This window comes from Xiphophorus hellerii, chromosome 13 (assembly GCF_003331165.1).
Source record: "Xiphophorus hellerii strain 12219 chromosome 13, Xiphophorus_hellerii-4.1, whole genome shotgun sequence".
NCBI classification, from domain to species: domain Eukaryota; kingdom Metazoa; phylum Chordata; class Actinopteri; order Cyprinodontiformes; family Poeciliidae; genus Xiphophorus; species Xiphophorus hellerii.
This window is the reverse complement of record NC_045684.1, coordinates 19,473,319-19,499,034: the sequence shown is the minus strand read 5'-3', so window position 1 is coordinate 19,499,034 and position 25,716 is coordinate 19,473,319. Positions and strand designations below refer to the sequence as shown.

General features: G+C 39.1%; 2 protein-coding genes and 1 long non-coding RNA gene across 5 annotated transcripts; 1 reads left to right on the top strand and 2 right to left on the bottom strand.

Moving 5' to 3' along the window:
- Nucleotides 1-590: 590 nt before the first annotated feature.
- LOC116731106 (uncharacterized) lies at nucleotides 591-11,013 on the bottom strand. The gene is made up of 2 exons (XR_004341540.1): nucleotides 10,639-11,013; nucleotides 591-9,563 (listed from the first exon to the last, which is right to left on the bottom strand). It is a non-coding gene; the product is annotated as an uncharacterized LOC116731106 (long non-coding RNA).
- Nucleotides 11,014-12,289: 1,276 nt separating this feature from the next.
- On the bottom strand, nucleotides 12,290-20,146 carry ccdc126 (coiled-coil domain containing 126). 2 transcript variants are annotated; one of them, XM_032581515.1, is made up of 3 exons: nucleotides 19,849-20,146; nucleotides 15,325-15,916; nucleotides 12,290-14,492 (listed from the first exon to the last, which is right to left on the bottom strand). In XM_032581515.1, exons 2-3 carry the CDS (start codon nucleotides 15,563-15,565, stop codon nucleotides 14,239-14,241), a joined length of 495 nt encoding a protein of 164 aa, XP_032437406.1. In that variant the 5' UTR covers nucleotides 15,566-15,916; nucleotides 19,849-20,146; the 3' UTR covers nucleotides 12,290-14,238. The 2 variants fall into 2 exon arrangements, with proteins under 2 accessions (XP_032437406.1, XP_032437405.1); XM_032581514.1 differs by having other exon boundaries at nucleotides 19,829-19,942.
- Nucleotides 20,147-20,206: 60 nt separating this feature from the next.
- Nucleotides 20,207-24,489, top strand: fam221a (family with sequence similarity 221 member A). Of its 2 annotated transcripts, XM_032581512.1 has the most exons (7): nucleotides 20,207-20,335; nucleotides 20,570-20,752; nucleotides 21,063-21,236; nucleotides 21,359-21,549; nucleotides 21,640-21,713; nucleotides 21,815-21,947; nucleotides 24,095-24,489. In XM_032581512.1, the coding sequence occupies exons 2-7, from the start codon at nucleotides 20,631-20,633 to the stop codon at nucleotides 24,268-24,270; spliced, it is 870 nt and encodes a 289-aa protein (XP_032437403.1). In that variant the 5' UTR covers nucleotides 20,207-20,335; nucleotides 20,570-20,630; the 3' UTR covers nucleotides 24,271-24,489. The 2 variants fall into 2 exon arrangements, with proteins under 2 accessions (XP_032437403.1, XP_032437404.1); XM_032581513.1 differs by having other exon boundaries at nucleotides 20,285-20,752.
- Nucleotides 24,490-25,716: the final 1,227 nt, after the last annotated feature.

Genomic DNA, 25,716 nt, shown 5'->3' with positions numbered 1-25,716 from the left:
CCTGTCCCATCCGTCCACTGTACCTGTTTGATCCACGTCGGTTGGCGAGCGAAGGGGCCAGCCTAAAAGAGGGGGTCCACTCATGATAAAGGGGTGCATGTATGCACTGGTCGTTGGACAAGAGCTGTTGTTGCATTGTAGAGCAAATTGGTTATGGCAAACAAGATACGAGGCTTAAAGTTAAACTGATTAAATGGAAAATGTTGTAAACACAGAATCCCACAAAACAGAACACAGAAAAGATTTAACCATCATAATATAAAGTGCAACTATAGGCAGAAAATCTCCAGTGAACCTTTTAGATCCGCTCACTATCTTCTAACGGCAGTCTTGTGACATATAGCAGCTGGGATATTGCAGACTTTCAAATACTGCTGTGTGCTATATTGCTAGGATGCTGGTAAAGAGTAATTTTAACAGAACTGCATCACACCCTGCTCTGTTGCTGCTGTTTAGACAACTCTTGCTGTATAGTAAATGTGCGGTTTTTATAAGTACCACTAGTGGTATCCTGAGAAAAGCTGGCACAAGGTAAACAAGAATGATTAACTGTGAATTAAAGCTGGAGTATGTAACTTTTATAATATATATACATATTTTTTGAAATTGTCACTATGTTGTCACAGAAATTTGTGAGAGAAAAAAATCTAGCTCGTCTGCCTTCTTTCAGGCAGAGGAGCTAGAAACAACCAATCAGAACCATGAGGAGGGTCTTAGTGCTGTCAATGAGGCTTGTGTACCCATTGCTCCCCCCCCCCATATGATTTCTCCAGGGCTCTCTGTGTGCTTCAGCATGTCAGCCACTAAAATCCATATCAAATTGAGGCATTAAGTTGCAAAGAGAGGTCATTCACTCAAATATATTTGGAGTGAATGCAAGGAACTTGAAATATGATATCCTTCACAGCAAGATTTGTCAACAGTTTTTTTTTTTTAACTCTGGACACTAAGGTTGTTGTCTTTTTATTTACATATAATAACTGATATTTTGCAGACATTTTAATTTATAAAATTCAGAAAAGCGCTAGTCTGTTTTACTGCGAGATGTACTAATTCTTTGGATCTGTGGCTGTTTCTGATATGGGAGACATGGGCAACCACTCAGGGCGGCAACTTGTAAGGGCGGCACTATGTTCCACGCCTTCTTTTCCCCGTGTACCTGTATGACTACGCTACATTGCTACTATATAACCATCCATAGTTACTATAATCTTCAAGGTCGTTTTTGTGTTAATTTCCTTTTCAGAAAGAAAAAAACAAAAATAGTTCCAGAGAAACTACTTTTATGTGGACAAAATTCAATAACCTTTCTAACAAGGTGTATTCACAATAGTTACTTACTGCTAAAGCAATGCCTTGTATATCACTGTGGGTTTAGTGGTTTTGAAAGCAAAGCTACTCTATTATCAGTTCTGTGGTGTATGATTTGTTTAGATCATGTTTCCGCAGATTTACATTGCATTCTAGGAAAATCAACTGAGTACAAAACAACTAGTTTACCACCTTTAAGTAAAAAAGCAGGAGTTGACTTGGGTGGAATTATTTTACAAGCAAAAACAAATATTTTGTAAAAATGGATGAAACTGTATTTTAGAACTGCAGCAATAATTACAATCGTATTTTTCTTTTTAAATAAATCTGCCTTTAAAGAAAAACTGGTTTATTAAGTCAAACAGTAAAGTGGCTATACTCAGGGCCGGAATTAGGAGGACCCCATGTTTGGTGCCCGCCCACCGATAGGCCTTTTTAACTTAAGCAAATTACAACAGATTGTTAGTTAGGTACAAAAAAACTTAAAGTTTTTACACCTTCACTAAAATAGAGTTTTTTTTAGCTTTATTTTGTCTTTTCTAAATACATTCTCTTAAAAATGTAATAATTTCTTTAAATTTCTTTATCTGTTACAAAAAAATAAATAAATAAAATAAACAAAACAGAAATTATACTGCAACTATGCCAGACTTGTTTGTGGCAATGTCATGCACCCGTAGAAATACATCGAAACCAAAGCCTGCTGTTGTCACATTTGCCATCCTTGAAGCGACACTTGTAAGTAGTTGTGTTTTGGTTCTCTGCACAAAAATCCAACAGATTAAAATGCCTGACTTGATATGAATTTCTTTGGAAATGTATAAAAAACAGAGTTCGCAATTCACAAATACATTTCAAAAGATGATTTTGGGATCTTAAAAACCTTGGGGCCGTGGGTTTGTGTGGCTCAGATGGTAGACCACATGCACCACTTGTAGGGGCTACAGTTCTTGAGGTGATTGTCCCGGGTTTAAGTCCTGATTTTGGGCAATTTATTGCATGTCATCCCCGTTTCTTTACTGTCTAAAGCTCTTCAGTAAAGGTGACTGGTGCCAAAAAAAACAAAACACAACAAAACAAAAAAAACAACAACTGGGGTTAAGGGTTATTGTGTCAGAAAGCCCTTGCTAATGCCTGACCTGTTAGCTGCTGGATAATTGGTGTTGGTTACTGTTAAGCAATAAATGATCAATACGCCCAGTTAATACAGCAGGTTGTTGTGATGCAAAAATTTATATTATGATAAATAATTTCAAAATATTTTCCAAGCCTTATTTCTACCTACAACCTGTGCAGTTCAGCTGAAAAAAAATGAACAAAAATAAAAGTACGCCTTTTTGCCGAGGGTCAGCCTTTAGCCTTCCATGGTACACACTGATGCCCAACTTGTTGAATCTCGCTTACACCAAAATAAAGCTCAGCTGTCCCAGAAGAATTTGTGTAACATTTGCTCATTGAATTATTTAGCGAAAGCCTCAGTTTGGTGAGAGTTTGCAACGGATAAATAATGGTCTTGTACAAATCAGCCAGGAGAAAGATACAAAAATCTACTGCACTATGTAAAAACAACGGGACAATAAAGACAGTTATGACTAGTGGAACAAATTATGGGAAACTGAAGGTTTCCTCAAAATGGCTGAAAGGATTGAAACTGGCACAGAGACTGGAAGTAGCCCTGATGAAGCGGCAGAAATTTATGCAAAGTTCAGTTTTTTTTTTTTTCTAGACATGACAAAAATGTTCGCTGTTCTCCTCATGCTTGGACAAAGAGTCAGGGCAGTAAAACTTTTCTGAGTCTTTCCTTCCAAAAAAAATAAATCATCAAAAAAATAGCAAAAATATTTTCTGAAAGTTTGTGGAACCATGTCTCATAATTGATTAAAGCCAAACTTTAACTTTAGGGCGATGACTCTAAAGTTATCGCCCTAACGTGGCTGTTATTGTGACATTTTGTCACAATAACAACAGTGAACATGAACAAAAGAACACCACCGCCACAGTGAAACACGGCGGTGGCAGAACCGAGATCTGAGGTTAAAATTATGAATGGTTGAAGATACTAGTCATTTCTGACCTAGTCATTTCACGTTTTAGGCGTTGAAGATGACAAGGAGTTTCATTCGTTAGCTTCAGAGTGGAGTTATACATCAGAATAAAGAGATAACGGGAAAAAAAATGTGTATGTTTTGAAATTAAAAAGACAGAATTTAGAATTAAATTTCACAGACCATAACCTGGATTATTGACTGGATGGAAGGTGTACTCACAATCTGATGGAGTTGCTGAACTTTTGCAAATGAGTGTTTGATGATAGGTTCCGACCAACGAAGACAGAATATTGAAATTGAATAGGCTTCATCAAAGTATTAAGGGTTTGTACACGTGTGCTATTGGGTTGCATATGTTTTATCATTCTTTATAGTAGTCCTGCTTACAGATTTGTTTGTTTATAAGTTAAATTAGACATAGTAAATTTCAAATTATATGGTGGGGGGGAAAAAAAGTAATGAAAATACTTTTTTATGTCACAAAACCTGGGGCGTGTAGACTCTTGAAAGCTACTGTATATCCCTGCAGTGTTTATCTCCATGTGCATACTCATCTAAAAGCAGGTTACAAAGGGGAAGTGTTGCTTCAGTGGGCCCTTCATCCAGCGGCTCAGACTCTGGGGGCCATGTCTGCCTCTGAGGGTACTCCTCCTCTTCCTCCCCTTCTCCCTGCTCCTGAGCAAACACACCGCGCCTTCCGATTGGCTAACCTGCTCGACCAATCAGCGCGGCGCGGAGCCTCCTCGCGCTACCGCTGCCGGCTCGGCCTCAGCCGCGCTCGCTCATTGGCTCCCCGGCTTCGACTATTCTATATGAATCAGCGCGCCAACTGTGCGTCTCCGGCCGCGTTTCCTCCGCTCGGCTCCGCCGTAAACCCTAAAGATGGAACGAAACACGCCAGATCCGGGCTGCTTTTTCTAACGGTTCTCAACTTTTTCAACAAGTTCCCGCCGCCCTTTACTTTCCCTGCGGCTGCTCTCGTTAAGCAGGGTTATTTAAATAATAATAACAATAATAATAATAATAATAAAGAGAACGCATTTAATTAAATATCCTTAAAACTTTTGAATACAGGATACGTCTAGCGAAGTTTGCAACTCCCATAAAGTCTCATAAGAATTATTTCATCAAATTCAAATTAAGACATTTATTCCCTGTCGATCCGTGTAAGCTATTTAAATAGCGTTTAAACAATGTAGGCAAAAACACCCCCCCCCTCCCCCCAAGGTGTTAATCTTTAATAATTTCCACCGCTATCCAAAACAATGGAGCCCACGCAGAGTTGCTCCGTCGGTTGGAAAGTGTCAGATTTTGCTCTTTGTGTTGCTCCAGGATGTATAGACAGCAGCCATTTGCACTCTCTCTCCTCGCCCTGTCGGTTTAAATGAACTGATGCATGGCTGCAGCCTCTCTCTGACTCTGGGTGTGTGTGTGGGGGTGTGGGTGTGTGTGTGTGTGTGTGTTTGTGTGGGGAGACTCTGCAGGAGGAGTAGTGAATGTATCGCTGAGGAATGTACAGAAAAAGTCTCCCCGCCCTCCCCCACGTCTCCTTCTTCCGAGTTTCAGGGCAAATTCCATAGGGGCTGCACACTAACGTAAAGTTTCAGAGCAAAGCTGCATCCTGTGCGGGGAAGACCCGTGCGCTTGCTGTAGATTAGACAAAGAAATCAAGCTGCTTTTGCACGTTTTGCTTTTTTGGCGGGGGGGGGGGGGGGACTATTTCTAAGGGGAAAGGGCTGAGGGAGGAGGAAAAAGAGGGGGGAGGTGGATTGTTTAAGTAAAACGCAGCTTATAGCCCAACTTTGAGCCGTTATTGGCCTCTCTCCAAGATATAGTCTGCGTCTCCAAAGCGCAAACAAACCCCCTTTAGGCTACAGTGAGTCCAGAGCTTCTGTTTTCCGGTGAGACTGCTTTTATTTTACTGTACATTTAAAATATATATATATATATTTAAAACCAATCCTTTTCTTTCCGTGTATATACATATATATATATGTATTTAATTTAGCACCATTTAAACCCTGCGACTGACCGCTTCGGACAGCCAGAGAGTGAGGGAACACTGGCTGTGAACGCCATGTTGAAGGAGAGTCTTGCAGTAACTGAACTGATGCAAGCAATCTTTGCGTTAAGGCAGCTGCAGTTAAGGTGGAAGCAGAAGGGTTTCTGTTGCATTAAGGTGTTTTACAAAACTATGAGAAAAATGTGAAAAAAAATATACATATTGTTTTCTGCTCAGATTTTGTTGTGTGTTGAGACCCATCAGAAAATGGCGGGTGTTGCCCCCCCACCCCCTCTTTCATTCAAAACAATATGCAAAGACGGAAATCTCCTTTTTGCAGCACATATCGTTGTATTGCAAGAAAATGCTTAAAATTGCTGTTATGTCTCAGCAGAACTCTTTTTTTCATCATTATTTGAAGAGATTCAGCCAAGTAAAGAATTTGTTACGCTTTGTTTTCCACTCTTAAAAAATTTGCAAAAAGCTGGAAAAGAGTGAATTTTAAGATATTTCTGACAAGTTAAAACAATTATTTACACGTGATCCTATTTTACTGCAACAAGAATAACACTTGAGTTTGCTTTAAAACAACTCATAAGAGCTAAAAAAAAAAAAAAAAACAGCCACCGTTATAGCACCGTTTGGCAGAGGGCAACAAGTGTCTATTTTTTTTTCTAAACTTCAAAACTGATCTGATCTCATTTTGATGCAAATTATGTTTTGTCTAGAATAATCATTTTAAGAACTCTTTGCTTCTCTTTCCTTACATTTATTTGAACAAATTTTAATCTTACTGCTGAATAATAAAATGTGGTTACTTAAAACACTTCTGAGAGGGCAGAATTTTATTTACATTTTTTTCTGGCATATTTTTGCAGCACATGTTCCTGCTGTGCTGAAAGTGTGTGTTCTCAAAGGGTCACACGGATATTTGCAGACTTTGTCACACATTTCAGCCTGAGTGCAGCCTATACGGCCATGCATTGGCATGCAGCTCTGCGCTAATCTTGCTGGAAAACTTTCTCCTCCAGGCTGCTGCCTCTGTTCTTGTTTACTGTTTTCATTTTTGTCTGGCGAGCCAAATTTGCTTCCATATTTTATTTTATTTTTTAAATATCTTAAACGCAATCAGTTTTTGCATTGTCACGCCTGAAAGAATTATATATTTAAAAAAAAAAACAGTTTTGTGCCAATCTGCCAAACATGCAGCAGACAGTGAATAATGGGATTTAAAATGCACAATTTAAAGAATCTGGAATGCATTTAATTGTTTTTGTTTTAATAAATATGAAGCTGTTGTTCACAGGATCTGAAACTTAAAAATTATGCAAAAATGGTACGTTTGCAAGATCAAAAGTTTGTAAGTGTAATAGCGCATGAATTTTATTCTTAAGAAATATGAAAGCCAGTATTTAGGCTGTTTTCACAAATTTGTTTGGATCCAGAAAGCCGTTATATGCTGTGATAATTCTTTTTTTCCCCCCCTTTTTGGTTTGCATAAAAGTCATTATAAGCATATTCTCAAATTTATGGCAAATTACTTTCCCAGGTTGACACAATTTAGCTTACAGTTGAAAAAAAAAAAAAGGCAAAACAAAGCCTTTTGTGATGCATTCAAGCACCATTTTTAATTTGAAAAAAATGTCATAAACTCCTTTCGATATCTAGTTTTCATGACACAATTAAATTTCTCATTTGACATGCATCAAACGTTAGATTTCGGTCTGTATCACCGTATTAAAAGTATTTCTGTTATAAAAGAAGACCAGCAGGGCACACAGAATAACATGTCTACTATTTCAACATAATCAGATCAGAAGTGATGTTTGTATCTTAATCTCTCACCAGTTTTTGTTTTAAGCCAACATTTGTAGTGTTTTCAATGGCTTCCTGCTGTCAGAAAAAGTCTTGTTCGTAGCTCTTAGTATACGTATCTGTTTAATGTTTACTTTTGTACAACAAAAGTGTTGAACGTAGGGGGTAGATGTCAAATCTAGATGTGGTCCTTGATTTTATTTACTTTCTGAGCTTCAAACTATTTAAATTCTATCAACTGTGAAGGATTTCATTAACTTCTGCATCAAATTTCTAAATAAACTCCAAACAACGCAAGTCCCCTCCCAGTCTTTACATTCCACTCTACATATGCTGAGCTACTGTCACCATACCAGTTGCACTGAGTAGCCTTAATGTACGGATGGGACCGAGATCACAAAACAAAATATTTACCCACAAAATCAAGGCAAGTACCCGCCTTTGCCTTCCTTTCCTCCACTTGCACCTGCTCAGAGATGGTAGAAGGTGTTGATGGCAAATTTCCCTTTAAGGAACAGTAACTTTCAACAGTTCTGTAAGAACGCTCAGTATAAGCAACTGGAAAGCAAGATTTAAAAACCTCAATTACCACATAAAGACCTAATTAAATCTTTATTGAAAAACACTGCACAGTTTGAACCTCGTGTCACCTCAACATGTCATTTACCTTGGAACCTTACGACTTATCTCTGAACCTGTACGGATGAATGCAGAACACTGCGAGGCCCCTGGGACGTGTCAGCAGTGATTATTGACTCCCTCTGAGTGGAGCAAGGTCTACAGATAAAGTGACCTCCATTCCTTAAGGGCCTACCTGTTTCAATTAGCCCATTCACACGAGAGATGGTTTTTGCTCCCCGTTTCTAAGAAGAAAAATGACAAATATGTGTCAGTGAATAGACGAGGATTTCTATAGTAGATGTAACCTGTAAGTTTTTTTTCTTTTTGACTTCCGACGTAGTTTAGTTAATAGCAAGCCCTGTTTATGTTATTCATTCACACCGTGTTATTAGCTTATGTCACGGTGAGAGGGAAGAGCTTGCTAGAAACACTTGAAAGTTGCACCATTTTGATCTCGACACAAATGCAGCGTAATGTTCATCTTCTCCTGTTCGTGCCTGAAAGCTCTCAATAAAACGCTGAGAAAACGTCTTCTGCGCATGTTCTCGTTGTTTCCATTAAAAATGGCGTCCAATGGCGTATTTTTGTTTTCACTGACAATAAAACTGGAAATAAAAGAAGCATGGATTTGTACTGCAGGGTTTTACAACATACAGTTCTTAATAACCAAAAGAAATAAAAAAAAAAATCAAAAAAATCTGGTATGATTAGATTAGGTTTGATAACGTCACAAAAGGCACAAGATGAGAGCTGATCAGCTAAGCATTGGTAATCTCTGGGGACAGCATCCAAGTAAACCCCTTGAAAAGGAAGAATTTGCTTAAAAACATGCAGATAAACAAGAAAAAAAGTAAAAGAAAAAGGCAAAAGGATCACCAGACGCAGGCTGTAAAAATCAAGTGTCCCCATTGTTTCCTCTTCTTGAGCAATAAGCGCAACCAGTCGGGATAACTATCGGTTCGCTAAACAGCTGTAATATCTGCTGCAAAACACAAAAAAGGAAAGAAAAAAAAAAAATAGCTGTAAGCCCGAGGACGAGGCTCGGGACGTCTAATGCATGTAAACGAGTTTCGATTTCAAAAAAATCTGTTGATGAATACTTGCGGATTTAAATCGCTCCTTTAAAGCACCACAGAAGAAGAGAGAGAGGGGAGGCTGAACTCTGAAGGAAGCCACTCAGTATTCGCCTGTGGAAAGAACGAGAAATTTACTTTCATTGCTGCAGAGTACAAATAAAATTGATCTTTCTTCATCTTCATTATGGTATGAGTATGAGGCTAATAATGGTGCTGCATCCTAAACGGCACAAGAAAGGATCTCTATTTACGCTTTTTGATAGTAAAGGGGAGCCTACATCATTAGGATGATGGAGACCTCCCGCAGCAGAAGGTAGACAATAAGAGAAAATTTCCCTTTAGGGTAAGAGCATATTGCTGCGTTCCTACTCACAAATCATAACTTGTCTAAATGATGTTTTCGTTTATCATATCTGCCATACCCGCATTTGCTAGGATAATTCTACACCCCATTTGTGGAGAAATAAGGCGAGAAAGACTTTTTAAATCGACTGAAAACACCGCACTGTCTACATTTTTAACAGTAAATCAAAGCTAAATGATATCACTGTCCAAAAAGTGAAGCAAAGTCCAAGCTTAACATCATCGTTGCTCTTCCTGAGCAGGATGGCTGTGGCTGTAGATTTCAGGAGATTCCAGATGGAATAATCTACTCCGACGGCTCCCTCATCCATCTCCAGCTCTTATTGTCTGAGGAAGAGGAGAGAAAGGAGACGCGACATCCCCTTTTTGGTGAAATTTAACTTCCAAAAGCAAATGCTCCCAGAGAGTAAACCCTTTTTGAATGAAAACGCTTCATTTTGTTGGTTAAGGAATGTAAGACGATACTGACATCTTGTGGCAAATCTACATCATCACGACTAATAAAAACAAAAAGCCAGACATTTCACATTCCATTAACTCATCAAGAAAACTGTTCCTTCAAGTGAGTATTTATGGGAGACTTTGAAATGGAAATAAATACATAAAATAGTGTTTTTTAATTCAATTTTAAATCTGAAAGTGAGATACTGATTTCATTTTCCTGCAGGACTTGCACTCTAGCAAGAGCACCAAGAGTTGGTTTATTGATCTATTTATCATCTCACCTAACCTGACCTAAACCCCACAGGCAGTCTACGGTCCATGGAGACTCCACTTGCAATAACGGAAATTACCCAAGTTATGATATCAAAGCAATCTCGAACCTCAGTAGAACCACAAGCTCATTGCCTCCACGCCACATCACACTGATGCAGTAATTCATGCAAAGGGAAGCTGGATCAAATGCATTTGCTATACAGTACATGGACATACTCATAAATAGCAACCCTACTTTTTAAAATAAAACTAAATCCTTCTTTCCTGGTCCTATGAAATCTAAAACTGTTGTAAGCTTAATCTTCGAATCCATCGTTATCAATCTGTGTAAAGGATCCTTATAGTTTCAATAACTGAAACACATCAAGCCTTTCGATGATGTTCTAATTCATATAGCTCCATCTGTCAATTATAAAGCAGGCAAAACTATTACCTTCCCGGTGTGTAGGTGGACCTGCACAATTGTTTCAACACAAGGGTTGAAACAACTGAATTTCACACTGGAGGGTTTTGGTTTTTCCAAATGTAATGAGTCAATAACCGTCAAAAGCTAAATATAGTTAGAAGAGACATTTACAGGGACTCCAGATGATATCTAAATCACTGTTTTATTATACCACCTTAATATAAACTTAAAACAGACAAATAAAAAAAGGAAGAAAATGTACAACGTCTGACTACTTACCTTATCTCATCGTTTAGCGTCACTTTGTAACTGGTTAGTATCAACTGAAAACAAGCTTCAGCACAAAGCGAACAGCAATAGGGTCTAACAAAAAATGTTTAATATCACCTAAAATAGGTTCTTAAGTCCTACGCGTCAGTAAAAACATGGCGGCAGGTGGGAAGGCGACAATACAGTCGACTGTTTACCGTCTCTTCGTGTTAAAAAAAACCGTAAATCTTTTTACCTTCTCCTCGTGAAGCCGTGGATGAGCTGGAGATACAGTGGGAGGAAACGCTCTCCTGTGATTGGTGGATAAGGTAGGTTGGGTCTAAACACATTTTTGCAACAACAAGGAAACGCTGGGCCGTGAATGGCTCCCCGCTATCTGCAAAGCGAATGTATGGCAAGCAGTTGTAACACATAATCAAATCAAATTCTTGAGTCCTGATTCCCTTTTGTTATCAAAAATAGGGTTTCTCATCGATAAAAAAAAAAGTGTTAATACATTTACAATAACATCCTTATTAGTGAAATATCAATTTCTAGATCCCAGCAGCCCAGACTGTAAAAGACGTAAGGTAAGATTTTTTAAAATATTTTTTAATTATTCATCCACCTACCGTCTAAACCAGCTACACAGTGGAGGGACTGGTGCCTCTCTCCACAGCAGGCAACTTAAACTTAACCCTCCTGTTATGTTCGTTTCTGAGGTACAGCAATAATGTTCGTGGGTCAATTTGACCCATGGAGTGTTTAATCATGCAATAGAGTCAGAAATGAAAAAAATTCCTCCAAAATATTTTTGTATTATTAACTCCAATACTAATCATTTCAATCAATATTTGTGCAATGATGTTTTTTATTTATTTCTCAGAAATTAAGGATCAATGACGACAACCTACTCATTTACTCATTTGGACATAAAAAAATGGAATTTACATTTTTTATGTCCACTGAAAAAAAACTACAAACAAAAAAACAATAATTTCCTTGAAATTGATCTTTCCTAGTAAAGAGAGTAGTGAGAAAGTGGGCTTGTGCGTGTCCGCGTGTGCATGTATGCGTGTGGTGTGTTGTGTTTGTGTGTGTGTGGTGAAATATGGTTCATAGCTGCAAGGAAACATATAGATTTGGACATTTTTTTAAATCTTTTTTTGCACTTTAACTTGACTGCTGGGTCAAATTGACCTGAACAGTATCTATGTAAAAAGTAGATGCGGGAGGGGGGGGGGGTTACAAATGTGTAAAATGAATACATTTTCAATTTATATGTAGAGTGCACTTATTAAGACAAATAGAAAAGGTTTCATGCAAAAAAAAAATACTTCCAACTATTTTTTTAAAAATTGTGAAACTTTAAAACGGGTCAATTTGACCTGCAACATAACAGGAGGGTTAATAGAAAAACTTATGTGTTGCAGATATCCAGTAGTCAATGATTGATAGTAAAATCACTTCAGGCTTCATTTCCCAATATGAAAATTCTTCCTATTCTATTTATTTATTTATTTTTCAAAGAGACTGTGTACATTTCTTAAAGGTCAGTTGGTGGATGACCTGAGTACAAGTAATGGGGAAGTTGTTACTTTAAAATGGAGGACAAACTGCTGGTCAACATGGTCTATACCACAAAACTGATAAAAATACATCACTGACAATGCAAGCCTCCTGATGGTTATTGTCATTTATTTTAGTCACACAACTTAATTTCCTGGGGCACACTACAAGTATGAGATAATCCTACTCCTGGATTTGAAATATTTTAAAGTACTTTGAATCGGCGTCGGCTTTTACAAAACACATACTCCTGGGAAACGTCAATTTATACTCAAAAGAGTCAAGTATGAACAGGGAAAGAGGTAAAATGACCAGCACCATCTTGGAGCACATTGGCTGTTCATAAGAGACATAGCTGCTGAATAAAACAGATCCTACTAGTACCACTGTTTGAAGAACTTTGGATAGTACGAGTTACATTTTATTTCCCTTTGGGATTAATAAAGCATTTGTGAAGTGAATTGAACTTGTCCAGTCAAATCCAGAATCTGTGGCAAGACTTGACAAGTGATGTTCAAAGACACTGTCCACCCAGACTGACCAGGTTACTTTGACTGTAAACGCAGCAAAAGGGGATCCAGGAAACTAAATGTAAATGCATGCCACCATTTTCAGATTTTTATTTCCTAAACATTTGGAAACCAAACATTTTTTCTTCCACTTTACAATTATGAACTGCTTTGTGTTGGTTCAACACATAAAATCACAATAAAAGCTACTGATGTTTGCTTTCACAGGAAGATAGTCAAGAAAGGTGGATACCTTTGCTGTGCAAAATCTAAATGCAAATTAGTTACAGATCATAAATAGGCATATTAGTACTTTAATTGCCTTCTGAGACAAAATTTGACCCAAAACTGTTTCAAAATAGGAAACACTTGATTTCTATCAAATTATGAGGAAATTGTTCTCAAAGTGGCCGGCTGAGCCAGCATCCCACTTTAAGTTTATGAAGCAATCACAGCATTATCGTCAAAGCACCACTTAGTAATTCAAGAGTCTTTAGCTCAGTTGTTACTTTCCAAGCAACAAAATGAAGCAAATCCTTTTTTTTAATTATAGCGTTTTCTTGATCTACATTGACTTTGTCACACAAAACTCCCAAATAGCCTCAGTTTAAGTGCTCAAAAAAACAAAACAAAACAAAAAAAAAGCGAATGAGTGAACTGGTGAGGTATTTCACCAGTTTATTAGCAATACAGAAAGCAACTAAAAGAGAAAAACTGGAACAAACATTCCAGGATATTCCGCCCGCCCCCCTTTAAACATTTCTAAAGCACAAGTGAGATGAGCCTAGTGTATTGAGATAGTCTCTATAATCACAGTGCAACATGAATCCTGAACAATACAGATCTACCGACGGCGCAGTACATTCAATGTCCTCCAGTACCTCAATTGAAACGGCTCTAAACGGCACATAGGATTCATTAGGTTTCAACAGATATGGGAAGCCCACACACTCGGGGCAGATGCTTGCAGCGGTCGGACAGGCGTCATCCTGTCATTCCACACCAACTCTCACTGCAAAACACATTTATATTGCAACATTTATATTGCCTTGACTGAAGTGGTAAAAAATATTCTTTGGGTTATCTCTTAAGAGCAAACTTTATTTAGGCTCAACAATCACAGGCTAAAATAACAATCTTATTCATCGGTCCCTCCTAAAAACTCTAAAATATAACCATACTTCATTATTATGAGTGTAAGGTTGAGCTCAGTATTTGTCTTGTGAATCTATTTAAGATAAGGCTTTTCTTTTTGTGCCAGGTTTCTAATTAGATGTTCAGCTTGTTTGTTTTGGTTTCTCTGCATTTACTTTAACAGTCAAAAAGCTCAAAAGCTGCAGGGTTAAGAGAAAAACCCCTAAAAAAAAAAAGAAATGAAGGCAAAAGAATGTTTGCAATGCAAATATAAAATATGAACTAGACAGTCTCAATGTAGCAGGAAATGCAGGAGAATAAAGAAGCACTTTAGGATTTTGGATGTCCATGAATATCTCTATTGCTACTCGATCACTTGGTACAGATACACCAGTGAGCAGTGATGGAGGGGGGCTTCTTAAAGTGGTCGAGGTCTTTTAGGGATGTGTGGATGAAGACGCGACATCCCAGGATGGCTCCCTGGTGACTCCTGCTTTGAAGCTTTCCGCAGGCCAGCGGGAACCCCCGCTGCCGCTGCCGCCGCTGCCGCTGCTGCTGCATGGGATGTGTTTGTTAAAGAGGAATTCGCCACCAGTTCGATTTTCCCCTCCAGTTTGACCAGTCGTGTCAGAATGTCATCCAGCAACACAGCTATGGTCCTTTTCAGGTCAGCTGAAAGGCCACAGACGGAATTAGAAAAAGAGAGTGGATTAATATTTGTGAAGCTTTAATAACCCTTCATAATTATGCACTACTTGTTTTTTTTAGTCTATCACAATCCCAATTAGGGAGGCAGGTTAATGATTAATGAGTTAATCTATGGTTGACTGATCTTATCGATCGGCTGACGATTAAATTGACAGGCGGCCATTTTCTTAAAAACCTCTATTTTCTGTTGTATGAAAAGGGCTGAGAGTCTTTACATTTAAATTTATCATATGTTCAGTTAAAAAGACACATTAAATTGAACATTACTTTGTTTCTGCTGTATTAAACACTGACTGAAAAAACTTAAAATTGTGGGTTTCTCACATTACTGAAGTTAAGACATATTTATAAAAAATACACTACATGTACATAACAAAAACAGCAACTATTTAAGTTGCTGAATAGAAAAATAAAAGAGAAAATGTAAGGAGCTTGTCAAGTGTTCTCAAAGTCTCTGCATCTCACACCGGACTCCTGTTCTTGTATGGCTCTGCCATCTACATCAATTGGCTCTGCTTCAGAATGACCAGCGACGCCCTCTTCTGGATGGTGGCCAAACTACCATACTGAAAGGAGGTCTAAGCTGACATTTTTAGTTAATCGATTGGAACTAATTTTAATATAAGAATCTAGTAATCGAGAATTAATCGGAAGTCAATTAATTGCTTTAGTCCCAATAAAATAAACTGTCTACAACAGTATCCCGTTTCTGGTTGTAATGTGATAAAATACAAAAAAGTTCAAGGGGTTTGAATACTTCCTGCTATGGCTCGTAACGTTGACTGAAACTGCTTACCATATCCTGCCATGGACGTTCCCTGTGGCCCCCCCGGCGCGTTCTGGTTCTCCTCCGTCAGGACCTTGACGTATCGCCGGCTGAGCTCCAGGATCTGCTCGCGCAGCTCGGCGCTGCTCTGATGGCGAGGCTGCTGCACAGTGTAGCGCAGCAGCATCAGTCCCCACGCCAACCCGAATACCAGCAGCAGCACACTCAGCTTCTGGGACATGTTCCTCCGCAGAAAGAGTGCACCCAGCATGGTACTGGGCAGGGATGAAAGAGGAATAGGGGTCAGGGGGGTGGTAGAGGTGCCTTTCAAAGGGCCGAAGATCTTTGATGTGCAGTCGATTATGCAAAGTTATAAAACGTGGTGCCTTTTCTTTCAGTAAGGTCAGAGTTCTGCAAAAGTTACTAACATCCTGCCTCTCATGGAGGAGGTGAGCAAGTGCTGAGCAACTGCAGAAGCCAGGAAGTGCAACCAGACGCAAGTTGACACCCTTAAAAACCAGCAATCAGGAGCTTCTGGAGGAGTTCTTTGCTTGTGAGATCTTGAACACCAAATCATCTATGCAGTCATGGCGTACAGGCTCCACAGGCATAGTTACCTATGCTAAAAAAAAATGACAAAAAACACCACAATTAATACAGTTAAAATATGCAAATGCAGAGAGCATTATTTTATTATGCTTAAACAGACATTTTATTTAGAGCTCATGATTTAGAAGATGACATTTTTCAGACGTTTTTTTATAAATACAGGCAGCATGAAAGTTACGTCCTAAGCTACTTTTCTGTTATTAGAGGTTTTTTTTTGCTGCTTTGGCTCTGGGCACACAATAGTGCACTCAGACAAATCTCTTTCAGTCCTTTTAGCCCAGAAACCCAATTACAAGTTTAGATTTCATAGAGGCCCATTCTGCAGCTCCAGACAAGAAGACCGGGCAACATACAAGGATCGTGGAGGGTATACTTTTTCTCATTTCACCCACACAATGGCTATTGAAAGGAAGAAAATAAGGGCTAAGGAGGCAATGTGCACATAGAGAATAAAAATTAGGTGATCATTTCTCAGTTTTCATAACTTTGTCACCAAATTCGTCCTCGGGAGAGTTTTGTGGGTGTGGGAGTGTCACTTCCTGCTCAGGTTCAGAAAGGGGACAGCGGCTGAATTGATAAATTATGAAAAGATGAGGTAACACAATCTGAATCTGAACTGAGGCTTTTGTAGATACGCATGTCCTTTCCTCTGACTTGTGCAAAAAACCAGGCTCTAGCAGGAAAAAAATGTAGCTAAAAGCATGACAAAGCAATTTTTACTGTTCGACACGTTAAACGCAACAAGAAATCTCTAGCACTCTTTTCAATTTGCATCACTTTGCAAACTGGAGTGCTACTGGAAGGCCAATTTGCATTCATAGTACACAATCTGAATCTCCATTCATTTTGGACAGTGAAACATGCATTTGGATAAGGCTATAACAAACAAAATAGAACAACTATAATCATCTTTTTACTAAACAATAAAACCTGGGTTGAAATTTATTGTGAATTTTCCCTAACACACACAGGGTTGTAATAAAAGATCTGACTTTTCTGAAGCATAGCCCACATATATTCATAGGATTCCAGGTGGGACCATTTCAGGAGGTTCATGTTAGCATGCTTTGTACATAACTTTGTCACCAAATTCGTTCTCGGGAGAGTTTTGTGGGTGTGGGAGTGTCACTTCCTGTTCAGGTTCAGAAAGGGGACAGCGGCTGAATTGATAAAAACTAACATTATGTTTCTATGTTTGAGATTCTTATCTCATTGGAAAAGGCAGGAGGTGCTCCTCCTTTTTGATTATGCCATTCACTTTGTGCAATCCACTACGACAGTGTTAACAGTCTGTATGGAGTTTGTAGGTTTGACAGCCTCACTTTGAATCCTCTAAATATATGTTTAGTGATGGTTATCAAATTCCTCAACCTTTGCCTTCAGTGACTGTGAAATATTCCCTCTCATTTCTTGGTCAGCATCCTCTGAAATAGTGCGCGTTTTCTTCAAAACATTTATCCAGATATAAATGGGGATGTACGTATATATTGTTTTAGCATGTTTGAATAATTTTAACTGGGGATTAAACAAAATTTGCATAATTCTAGTAAGACGAGCTGAAATTGTCGTAAAATTCTGTCCACCCTTAGACAAAAATTACACAATAAAACTACATCTGGCTTGGTTTAGTTCACAGATAGTTATAGATGTAAATGGGCATGAAGTTTACAACAATTCCGGAAACAGGAACCGCAGACTTTGGTGAAATCACCAAAGTCTATGGTGGTTTCACAATATCATAATGTTAACACAAAACATGTTACGGAAGTAGGACAAGATCTAACTGCATTTTTTCCAAGTAAGAAAGTCACAATCGTTCCTACTGACACAAAAATATATTGATTATTGAGGTTGAAATGTTATAGATGACAGTTATTATTTTTGACACAAAGCCTAAAAATATGTAGACTAAACCCTCAACTAAAATCATATTTGCTTGTTATTGCATATTATATATAATCCCTTTCTACCTTCCTAGATAAAGATACACAAATTCAATAAGCTAAAAAAGCTTGTCATGTAGAAGAGCTGCCTGCTACAGTGGAGTCTGCTCACGGCTGTACTTTTCAAATGGTGTTACAAATTCAAAAATACTTTATTGATCCCATGGGAAATTTAAATAGGAGACATGGGAAGTGCTCCCTCAGCTTCCACGCTGTGTTTTTTGTGACCAAAAATATTTCAGAAGTTTCTGTTTCCTGCAAGCCAGTGGAAAGTATTTCAGACACTTGACCAGCAATGCACATCAGCAGGCAGGAGAGGAGTAAGAACGGTATGATGTCACATTTTAGTAGTTGTGAAATTACAATTTTTAAATACCTTAGTACTGGCAACTGGTCCTCGTGTAGCTTAAACTGATCAGATTGATCCAGTGTCAATAAATATGTTACTACCTCGGACTCAATTGATGCTACGGTCTGTGGCACGGATGTCAAACTCCAAACTCAAGGGCCGGTGTCCTGCAGTTTTTAGATGTGCCACAGCTACAAAACACTGGAATGAAATGGCTAAACTACCTCCTTCTTGTGTAGATCAGTTCTCCAGAGCCTTGCTAATGACCTAATTATTCTATTCAGGTGTGGTGCAGCAGAGGCACATCTAAAAGTTGCAGGACAGCGGCCCTTGAGGCCTAGAATTTGACACCCCTGGTCTATGGTATCTAGTCAAAAACAGATTTTTATGTGCAGCTGTGGGGTTTGTATATTTTTTTTCCCTTCAGTTTTTATAGATAACTTTAGAGCAAGACATTTCCTGAATAAAATGTGTGATCTTCTTTCGCCCCCTATTCCTATTCACAACATAGCCTGAGCTTGGTGGTGAGATTTTGAGCCAAACCCTCGCTCCCAGAAAAAAAACAAACAAACAAAAGATTAGATTTTTCAGGAGTTTGGGGCTTTTTTTTTTTAAACGCAGCCAAACAGCTAATTAATATTTGAAAACTATTTTTACATCACAACCCAACCGATTACATGTGTAAGCACATGCAAAAGTGAGATTTAATCACAAAACTGAAAACGATACTTTGATTTAATTTCTGGATTTATCTACAATGTTTTTCTTTGACACATTTTAAAATATAATATTATCTAAAGCTGTTTAAATGGTGAAGACATGTTCAACACCTTAAAAAAAATGGACAAAAAGTGATCAAAAAGTAAAATACTGACATTTATTCTAACCTCTACAAAAATGCAAAACAATTTTTTTTTTTTTTTTACTTTCATAGCAATTCCTAAAATAAAAAACATAATTAAGGGTTTTTTTGTTGTAATTTTGGGAGAAAACTTTTCAATATAATATAATTTATACTTTTCAATATTCAATATAATTAAAATAATTAAAAAGTAGCTACTATAGAATTTCAACTTTTAATACTCCTGTTTTGACCTATCTAGTGCCACATTATTGTATCATACAGTTTGTATGATAGTATCCCACAAATAAATATTGTAGAGTTTAAATGTAGCATATTTCCCTGACTGACTGATAAGGCACGCCACAGCAATCAAAATGGATAAGCTCCAAGTTAAATAGTGACTAGAGCAGCTGTCAGATGTTATTTTACAGCTGACAGGATCACCAAGTGACCTAATCAGTTAAATTGTACAATATATACTGAAAAGTCAATAGCCTTTGGCCAGAGGCGCACATAATAGTGCACGCCCAGTAAGAGATAACTCACAGGCAAGTTTGCTTTAAAACTGTCTGGACTCATTTACACAATACCCAAATGTACTTACACAACATGCAAACGCCCAACGTGTACGGGCACTGGCGGATTCACAATTATTTAAACTTAAAACAGATTTCCTGCCAGTGTTAGCTCGACGTGTTAGCTCACAACAAGCTCTCCGAACACACAGTATACAAACACGCTTGTCAGCAGATATGTGTAGCCCGTCAAAAACAGGAGTATGGCCCCCACCGTGTGTCCTGAGTCGCTACCTTGGGTCCTAAGAGGAAATGTACAGGCTGCAGAGGTGCTGGGACCGGTGCGAGCTTCGGAAGGACGACGCTTGCTCTTCGCCGCCCCGCGGCTCGTTTCGCTACCGCTGGAGAAATGTCTTTGGCATGCCACCATTTCCGTTAAATGACGGGAAAAAAACCCCCAAACAAAACAGTCTCAGCTGAGAAGCAAGGTGTCCGGATATGCTTTCCGCTTTATTGCTTATTTCGGCTTCATTGCTCTGCCGACAATGTGACGATGGCTTCGATAGGAAGAAAAAAAAAAAAAACAACCCAAACTCGTCAGCTGCTGTACTTGTAGGCATGAGACCGTGTACTGTCATGGATCCCCCGGAACGTCTCCGGCTACGTCAAAGCCGTTGCATTGTGGGAAATGTATTCGTATTTTGGTGCAGTTGAAAATAACCTACCTTTACGGTTGCCGTTTTTCATTAATATTGCTACACAACAAGTAGCACTTGATCAAGTAAGTATATATGAACGCCACTTACTAATTGCTGTCTTTTCATACAATTCTTAGAGAAGGATATTGTTTGCGAATACGAAGCCTTTTTAGCTAGTTTTGTTTTGCTAATTGACTACAAATAGTTTTGTTGCTTTTTAATGTTTGACCTTTACCTGTGTTTGCCTATGTTTTGTGCTTCACTATTCTTGCTTTGTTTAAAATAAGATTTTTATGTTATTTCTATTATTAATATAGTTGTTGCAGTTCCCCTTTGCGACCATTAGAGGGATCCCTAAAACCATCTCCATAGCAACATATGCTGCGGGCCATAAACAAGTATAACTTGCAAGGCTGTTGTTTTAATTTCATGATAATGACCCCGGTAAATCAGAATAAAACGGCTTTGGAAGCAGTGGATGACTATGCGGAGTACAGAAGGTACGTACCAACACATTTGATCTACTAACCTATTTAGAAATAGTTTTCCATGAATTTCAACTGTCTTTTATATTTTTAAAAGACAGTTCTTGGCAGGAACTTTGGCAGCTGTGTGACGCACGAAGCTAAACATTTCATTTACTTTTATTAGGTTCAAGCAACAGTCCTGACATTTTTAGTCCATTTTCTAGACGTTCAGAGCAACGTCTAGAATTGAAATATAAATGCCTAAATAATATGAAGACCTTTGACTTTCAACTTTGTGTTGTACCTGTTTATAGTTTTTATTGATTTTTAGTTATTTTTTAAGGATCGTTGGTGATGACGATGGTGGAAAACTTTTCACTCCAGAGGAATATGAAGAGTACAAAAGGAGGGTTCTACCGCTACGTATGAAAAACCGGTTATATGTGAGCTTTGGTGTACCAGGGGGCATTGACTGCAAGCAGGTTGGCCCTGAAACACAGTGCTTTTGTGAACACAGGTAGGATATTACTTTGTGACCTGACTGTGACACGTGCATCTTCTTCATACATGGGGGAAACGTATGAGGAGGTATGAAAACTTTTGCAATGCAATGTATACACGTGAATCAATCTCCACCAGATACAAGCAGCATCAGACAGAGTTTGAGGTGATTCCCTCTGAGCGACCCATTGCTCTACGGTGCAAGGTCAGCGGTTGTCGCTGTTCTTCTTATAACTATATTCCTCAGCCTGGGGGTGTGATGGTGCGCTGCAAGTGTAAGCATTTACCGCAGGATCACAGTGAAGCTGCAGGCCACATGTGCAAGAAGTGTGAGTCAGACATCCCTACTTTCAAGATATGTTCGCTACAACCCAGAAAATGCTTTTTAACCTACTTGAAAATAATTCGTTATTTTTCAGGCAAAGTCTGCTCTGGGTTCCACAGTCCCTACACTTGTGGGTGCGGTCGACCCACCTTTGAGCACCGTACCTTGGTAAGTGGTCATGGACAACAACAGCTTCATCTGAAGGAACATTTTTGTCAGCTTATTGTTACCATATTTCATGTATAAAGTCCTTTTCCCATTCTTCACAGGTTGAGACAAAGCAAGAGAGGCTGGCAAGAGGTCAGCCTGTTGGCAAAGATGTTCCTTATGCAGCCATGGGGGGCCTGACAGGATTCACCTCTTTGCTGGATGGTTACCTCGCTATGCATGTCCTCAGCGCAGGTAACAGTTTTTCTTAATTTGAAACTAGAAGTGGATGCTTTTTTTTTTTTTTTTTTTTTTTTTTACAGTTAGTGCATCAGTAGACATTTGACACATGTACTCTCCCCAAGAAGACAGTCTCAAGGAATTTTCAGGCTCTATAGTTCTCTGTAGTCTGTACGTTTTAGTGACATAGCCTTCATCAGACTGCAGCAGCACAGACGAGAAGAGCAGAGGCTTTCCATTAGAGCTGGGGAAAGTTCCTTTTAGAGGCATGTGAGGGCAGCAAAGAGCAGCGAAGTGTCGGTGTTGAATGTGGAATCATTTGCAAGAGTACGAATCTGCAAAGGTGACAGGTGTACCGTGTCTTTAGCCACACTGATTTGTTCTGTGTTCCATTTGTAGCAGGCATGAAAGAAAACAAAAATACTAATCTCGCAGCCCCATGAGAGTTTGGCTGTGCATGTGCTTTAAGACAGTTTCAAGATTTTATAAACAAATGATAGTTTTGCAAATCATGAAAACTTAAAATCTCTTCTTTGGTGGAGAGTCAGAAGTACCACAAATCAATTAATAATCGATAACTTAATGTTAAATAGTGCCACCTCAAATCAGAAAAATAAAAATTGCTCTTGAGAATTGCACATGGCCAACTTCAAATAAGTAAGGTAAAGAATTATAGCACTGTTGTGAAAACTGTCCCTAAGTCAATTAGCGTGTCACCTCTGTCCTCTATATTTGCAATCCAAGAACAGCAGTTCTGATGTCCTAGGCATGAACAGTTCCTCAGAATGATGCGTGTCCTCTTGAGAAGCTAAACCCCAAAGAGGACTTTTAGGGAGGGAAGGCTTCTGATCTTCTGGAGGGTGTCAATGACCCACTGTAGAGTCTTCTTGTGTCTCCTGGTGTAGCTTGTGAACCACACAGATATGCAGTAAGTGAAGGCACTCAATGGAGCAGTGGTAGAAGACTGTGCACAGCTTCTGCCTCAGGTTTAGCCTTCTGAGGAGCCTCAGAAAGTGAAGACATTGCTGGTCCTTGATGTTAGAGCTCCATTGGATCCATGTGCACACAGGACCTGAAAGCTTACACATTCCCCACTGATAGGGATATAGGCTGCAGGTCAGACTTCCTCTTCCTGCAGCCAACGATTACATCTTTGAGCTAATGACCAAGTTATCACCCCAGTACCACACCAGCCCAACCATCGTTGTCAGAAAATTTGATGGCAACATTGCTGACACAGTAGATCTACAGAGTCTACAGTACACAGCTAAGTACACAGCCCTGTGGGGAGCCAGTGTTAAGACCGAGAGTTATGGAAAGTTAAGGGCCCACTTTGACTCTCTGAACCCAATCAGAGAGTCAGAGCTCTGCTCTGAGCTAGATCAGAGCAGAAATGCTTTGATCTAGCAGCAGGTGGTGGTAGGAAGACCAATGACCAGTAGTTTTGCTGTCGGTCCGTCTGGGAGTATGGAATCAATAGCAGAGCTAAAATCAGCAAATAGCAACCTTGCATCTGATCCCTGTGACAATTGCGTCCTCAGGTGATCTACTACCTCTGTGCATGAACTGCTAAGGGTGAGAGGCAGGATACGAGGTGACGTTGGAGCAGTTTCTCAAAACACTTCATCATGACAGGTGTCAGAGCAACTTATTGGCAGTCATTGGTTCTTTTGATGGTAATGTTTTTTGACAGCGAGACTATTGTGGATTTCCACAGGCGCTGTGTAATTGACTGGGGTAGTGATGAATCAAATATTTTGGTGAAGACCCTGGCCAGCTGGTCTGCACACTCACTGAGGACCCTGCTGGTCACTCCGTCTGGTCTGGCGCTCTTCCTGGGGTCCTCTGCTCTCAGTGTGTACCTTAGACTCCTGCTCCATGAGTTTGGTGTTATCACTAATTTTGGCTCCTTTTAGCTCTCTAGGTCAAGCAAATTAAAGGATATACATATGCCATTTAGGTGTCACTACATTAAGTTATAAACCTTGTCTAACCTAATGTACACTTTTATCTCAAAAGTAAACTAATACATCTTGACACATGACTGTTTTGAGAAATCCTTTGTACGCCCACTACTGATTGCAGCTGCATGTTTACTGTCTGTACCACATCATCTTCGTCCACAATCCGATTCCCATCATCGCTGTGATGTTCGTATTCAGTTGAAGGCAGAGAAGACGACTGCCTGGAGAGGAGCTCGGCAGCGAGAAACCCCAACACTTCTGCGAGAAACCCCAGCACCTCTGCAAAAAAACCCAACACATCTGCGAGAAACCCCAGCTCCTCTGCTGAAGCAAGCAGCTCTGGTGTCTCTGAGAAACAAACCAAAAATCAATGAATTGCAAGATTTGCATTTAATTATTTTGCCATATTGTTCATTTCTGAGGAGATAGTTCAACTCTAACATATCAAATACAAAATTACATATGTTATAGCTTGTATCTTTCCCAAGAGGCAAAGAATATTTGGTTTGTTCACGAGTAAAATAATTCCAGCTAGTTGGAAATAGCTCAAATATTGGTATATTTGTACTTTATAAATGTAACCCTGATTTCAAGTTGGCTGAAATGAATTTTACAGGTTTTGCTGCTGATTGTAGTTTTCAGCTTAAATTCTCTTTGTCTGTGCAATGTGAATGAATTGCTTGGTCAAACCAGAGCTATGTAAGGATATCGATTTTTTTGTCGGTAAATAAAGTAACAGATCTTCAGTTTATTTCACTGCAGTTTTCTAGATATTTTCCTGAACAGCTCCCTAATTATTTGTCTGAGGTTCGCTTTATGTGTCATGATAGTGTGCTTATTGTGAAAAATCCACCCACTCAACACGTCACCAAAATAACATCAGAACCACAGCGCTCAGTGTTCAGCGATGAGCGCGGCTTTTAATTTATGGATAGATGTACTGTCTTCGATTGATTAATCCCATTCATCATGGTAGATCAGTGGCGACGCGCGCTGCATTATTCCACGCTGTGAATGCAGATTGAACATCATGTGTTCTCCACTGGCGGCCCAGTTTCCAGCGTCTTTAGAAGGGAAGCACAATTAAAGAAGATTTAAGTGAGGATTTACTCCCACTCGGATGTTCCTACTTTGAGGACAGCGTTGGGTCTGACCACTACATCTCCGGTGTCTGCATTATGGTACCTCTCAAAAGCTATTGTTGAAAGACAGTCACAAAAAAAGGACTGTATAAAGATTGCCACAATGGGACGCAGTAAATTCACCCTTCGCAGAACACTTAACCGGTGAAATGTGGTGGTGGAAGCAGCATGCTGTGGGATAATTTTGTCTACAAGACTTGAAAAGTTGACATTTGCACATACAACTCACACAATCTGACCGATCTTGAGGAATTTATGAACAGGAATGGTCAAAAATCATTCCTGTTTATAAATTAAGATGTCATCCTTTTTCCTTCCACTTCAGAATTATTTGCTACTTTGTGTTGATTTATTACATAAGATAAAAAGTAAAAATAAATTGCGGCTGTAATGTGATAAAATGTGGACTAGTATGTTATGATGCGGAGCAGTCTTGAGGGAAGAAGGCTGGAGCCTTGCCTGAAGGGTCGTATGGATGCACCTGCGTCTCTGATGATTCAAAGTGCCGGAGCGGATGCAGCCACATCTGGTAGCTTACGTTTTGAACACAAAGTGTGTGTCTGTGATCCGAGATTTCAGACCGCAACAACATAAGCAACCTTGGTCGCATATCTTCATCAACATATCTGCCGTGTCTTTGTACTTCTTACCTCCTCTTACTCTTGAACAGAGGCGAGC

Coding starts and splice junctions, on each gene's coding strand:
- ccdc126 (XM_032581515.1), bottom strand. CDS start 15,565: ATGCTGGGTGCACTCTTTCTGCGGAGGAACATGTCCCAGAAGCTGAGT. Junction 14,493..15,324: donor AACGTCCATGGCAGGATATG/GTAAGCAGTTTC, acceptor GTGGCCTTTCAG/CTGACCTGAAAAGGACCATA.
- fam221a (XM_032581512.1), top strand. CDS start 20,631: ATGCTGCGGGCCATAAACAAGTATAACTTGCAAGGCTGTTGTTTTAAT. Junction 21,714..21,814: donor CCTTTGAGCACCGTACCTTG/GTAAGTGGTCAT, acceptor CATTCTTCACAG/GTTGAGACAAAGCAAGAGAG. Junction 21,948..24,094: donor TATGCATGTCCTCAGCGCAG/GTAACAGTTTTT, acceptor GTTCGTATTCAG/TTGAAGGCAGAGAAGACGAC.